Here is a 3550-nt window from a genome sequence, read left to right on the forward strand (position 1 = left end):
CCAAGGGGGCTGAGCATCAGATTGCAACCGGAGTGTAAAAGTAGCCTCTTTGCTTGCTGAACCAAGCAGAGGAAACCCTTGGAAACTCCTACAGCTCCTTGAAGAAGTTCAAAGCTGTTAAACCAGGATCTGGTCTGATCTGATTTTTCTCAATCTCGTCTAGCATGTTGTTTGGTGCAATGACCGCAGGGAAAGGCTGCTGGGGAATTTCTCATCATGCAGACTAAAAAACCACATGCAACCCACTGTCTTTCTCTCTCTCTTTCAGTCCCAGCCATGCCATCCCTCTTTATTAAAGTCATTAATAGCACCGCCGTCCAGGCTACATGGGAGCCCTCCATCAAACTGGGCCAGCACGAAGGCTTCAAGCTGTATTACCGCAAGGTCCACCTCTCCCAGTACACAGGTCCAGTGCTGCTGCCCAGCAATGTAACAGCGTACAACATTACCCACCTGGGTGAGTATGGTGACAGCTTGATCCGCATCCCCTCCTGGCCCTGGGAGAGCCTGTCGTGATGGGAAAGCTCAGATGTGTTGCACAGCCACTAAGTGGGAGATGCTGCAGCTCTCCCCCAGGTTTTTGGGGTGCTTTCACAGTAGCAGGTACTTGTTTGCAATATCTTGTGTGTATTTGGTAAGAAAGATGTGCGTTTCCTAAATAAGCATCGCTCGGGGAGATAACACTAATGATGAAGGTTGAAATTCCCTTCTTGTGTCTCCTTTGAAACAGATGCGTCGGTGGTGTATGAAGTCAAGCTCCTCGCCTATAACCAGCATGGGGATGGAAATTCAACTGTCCGCTTCGTGTCCTTGAGGGAAACTGTGGAGAGGACAGGTGAGATGGGCCGTCCGTCTCAGTGGTGGTTTGTGAAAACCGCTTTGCAGGAAGGTGGCGAGGCCAGACACATCCCCCAGACACCCGCGGCTCTACCCCACCATCTCATTTTCAGCCACTCATTTATTTTCAGCATCACAAATAATGATGAAGGAAAACTGTGGGGCTGGGACCACCTGGTGCTGGTAGGGGTAGCTTCTCTGCCACGTGGCTTGCACCATCCCCATTGGCCTTCATTAGCATTAGCGAGCTGACACCCCTTCACAGCATACGTTCAACCTGGTGACTTTTTCATCAGGGGGGAGAGGACAAACCAAATGTTCCTGTAATTGCCAGTTTTGTCTCCTAAGCTCGAGCTAGAGGTGAGGCCATGAACATGAACAAACCCCCATGCATAAACTAAGAGCTGCTGTCCTCAAGTGGGACGTGGTGCACTGAGCATCTCCGCTCTCCTGGATATTTTGACCTTCACTGGTGCCAGGAAGGGAGGACGCATGGCTTTGGAAAGGAGAAGGTCTGCAGAGCGTGAGCACTGCATTATGTGGCAGAAAAGGGGAAATCTCTAGAGGGAATCTCTAACTGATCACACCTTTCATATTCATCTATGTGTAAAAAGCATCCTGCTGCTCTTGGAAGCCTTTTAAGCCTTCCAGTGGGAATACCTTCAAGAGACAGTTATTACTCCTCTGTCTGTGTTGGAGTAAATACTAATCTCGTTGGCATCTGCCCACTCGTGGTTTCCATCAGGTGTCAGCCTGCTCTGGCGTGGTGGCCGCCTCCCACCCCAGACACAGGGTTTTGTAAAAATTAACATCGGCGTCTTTTTTATTCATTAATTGTGTCTAATAACAGCAGCCCGGGTAATGGGGCTGGCTCTCTACGGACCTTCCAGTCGTGTGCTTGCTGTGACTGCCTTCCTGGGGTACCAGGAGCAGGGGAGCTGCTTTGGCAGGCAGTGACACCCTGGCCACCCACCCCGCTCTCCTCTTCCCCGTACATGGCTCCCAGCACTGCCCAGCCTCCAGCTTTTGCTCTGGGCTCCCCAAAAGCTGGAGGAGCAATAGGAAAACAGCACCATTGACCCCCTCTCCCCCTTTCTTCTGGCAGTGCTGAATCCCCCTTGCGACTGCATGAAGGATGAGCAGAACAATAAAACCTCAACAACCGGCATCATCATTGGGATCCACATTGGTGTCACGTGCATCATATTCTGCGTCCTCTTTCTCATGTTTGGGTACAGAGGAAGGTAGGAATTGCTCGCGCCGTTGCTCACGAGGGGCGGTGGGTATGCCATGTGGGTATCCCTGCGGGGGGCTCACACCCCCAGTGCGATGACGGGCTGTTTCCCGTGCACATCTCAGGATGTGCATACCGCAGCGTGCGATTGCCCAGCCCGGCTCCTGTGAACACCAGGTGCTGTTTGCAGCACGGCTCCTGCCTCCCTCCCAGGCACCCGGACGCAGCGGGCTTCTCCAAATACACCCCATCAGCTCCAGTCCCCATCGAGGGAGCTGGTACTGCCCGGGCGCATCACTATTTCTGCTCTGGCAAGCCCTGATCCTCCCTGGAAACCGAAAGCCCTTTCACAGTGAGGGGAAGAGACGTGACTTTATAGGAGGGATTTAAGGAGTGAAGGAACGTAGCACAGGGATAAGGCAGACTCAGGCTTGGGGGAAGGAAGCGGGGGAGGCACTGGCTTTGCTCACCCTCAGGCTCCGTCTCTTTATTTTTCAGGCTGCTGATGTGCAAAAATGTGCAGGAGCAGCTGTCAACCCCGCAGATCCCCAGGAGCCAGCGGAGCGCCACGGGCCTCATCCTGAATGGGGCCGCTCGCAGGGACAGGGATGACCGGGACTTGAATGGAAAGCAGCTGGATATGAACGAGCTGGAGAGGTTATTCCCAGCATCCCTGTCCCAGGAGCAGCAGGATAAGGGAATAACGGTAAGTCCAGCGGGATGGGAGCACGCCCGGGAAATGGAGACACGGCTGTGTGTCTAAGAGCATTGGTGACCTGCCACCATCATTGCATTGTCCCCTTCTCTCTTGCCAGTCGGCTCAGAGCCCACCAGCCACCCACGACGACACCCAGATATCCACACTCCCTCTGGATGAGTTCAGCATCATCGAGGAGCAGCCAGACCCCCTCCCAAAAAGCCCCCGCAGTGGCAGCCCTGCAGCTCCGGCTCCCGACCACGGTCCCACCAATGAAGGATAAAACTGCCGAGACTCGAACCCTCTTGTAGGAGTTGCCAGAAACCAAACCCACGGCTGGTGATGTCTTTACAACGAGTCGTCAATCTCAGGTCAATTGAAGATTTCTACAGTCTGATTGTTATTTTTTTGTTTTGCTTTATTTTTTTATATATATATAAATATATATATATGTATACAGCCTTTTGGAAACTTTGTGAAGTTTATCTTTCTGACCTCTCTCGGGCCCCTCGGTGCATTTTTTCCGATGATGGCTTTATTGAGACTGGTCATGATAGATTTTCCCCGCAGCTGCTAAGTAAAAAACTCCTTGGCAGAGTTTGGCAAACTCTCCCGTCTCTGACAGACTGGGGATACGGTGGAGCCTCCTTCTCTTGGCGTCCCAGACTTTCTCCTGATCAGCAGCTTTAGGACTACTTTTCGGATCTATTTTTTATTTCCAGAAGACTGGATTCGGAGAAATCCTTCTAACTTGACTCCAAAAATCGAGGCCCAGGAAGGCC

At 52.2% G+C, this 3550-nt stretch overlaps 1 protein-coding gene across 1 annotated transcript in view; it reads left to right on the forward strand.

The window, feature by feature from the left end:
• Positions 1–3222, forward strand: part of IGDCC3 (immunoglobulin superfamily, DCC subclass, member 3) — a 95822-nt gene extending 92600 nt beyond the window's left edge. The window contains exons 10-14 of the mRNA XM_009321529.1: positions 269–457; positions 731–835; positions 1943–2081; positions 2570–2777; positions 2887–3222. Coding sequence (XP_009319804.1) covers positions 269–457; positions 731–835; positions 1943–2081; positions 2570–2777; positions 2887–3051 — 806 coding nt within the window. The 3' untranslated portion in view covers positions 3052–3222. The remainder of the gene's footprint in view (positions 1–268; positions 458–730; positions 836–1942; positions 2082–2569; positions 2778–2886) is intronic.
• Positions 3223–3550: the final 328 nt, after the last annotated feature.

The sequence above is a fragment of the Pygoscelis adeliae genome, unplaced genomic scaffold (assembly GCF_000699105.1).
Source record: "Pygoscelis adeliae isolate BGI_AS28 unplaced genomic scaffold, ASM69910v1 Scaffold13, whole genome shotgun sequence".
In the NCBI taxonomy this organism is placed as follows: domain Eukaryota; kingdom Metazoa; phylum Chordata; class Aves; order Sphenisciformes; family Spheniscidae; genus Pygoscelis; species Pygoscelis adeliae.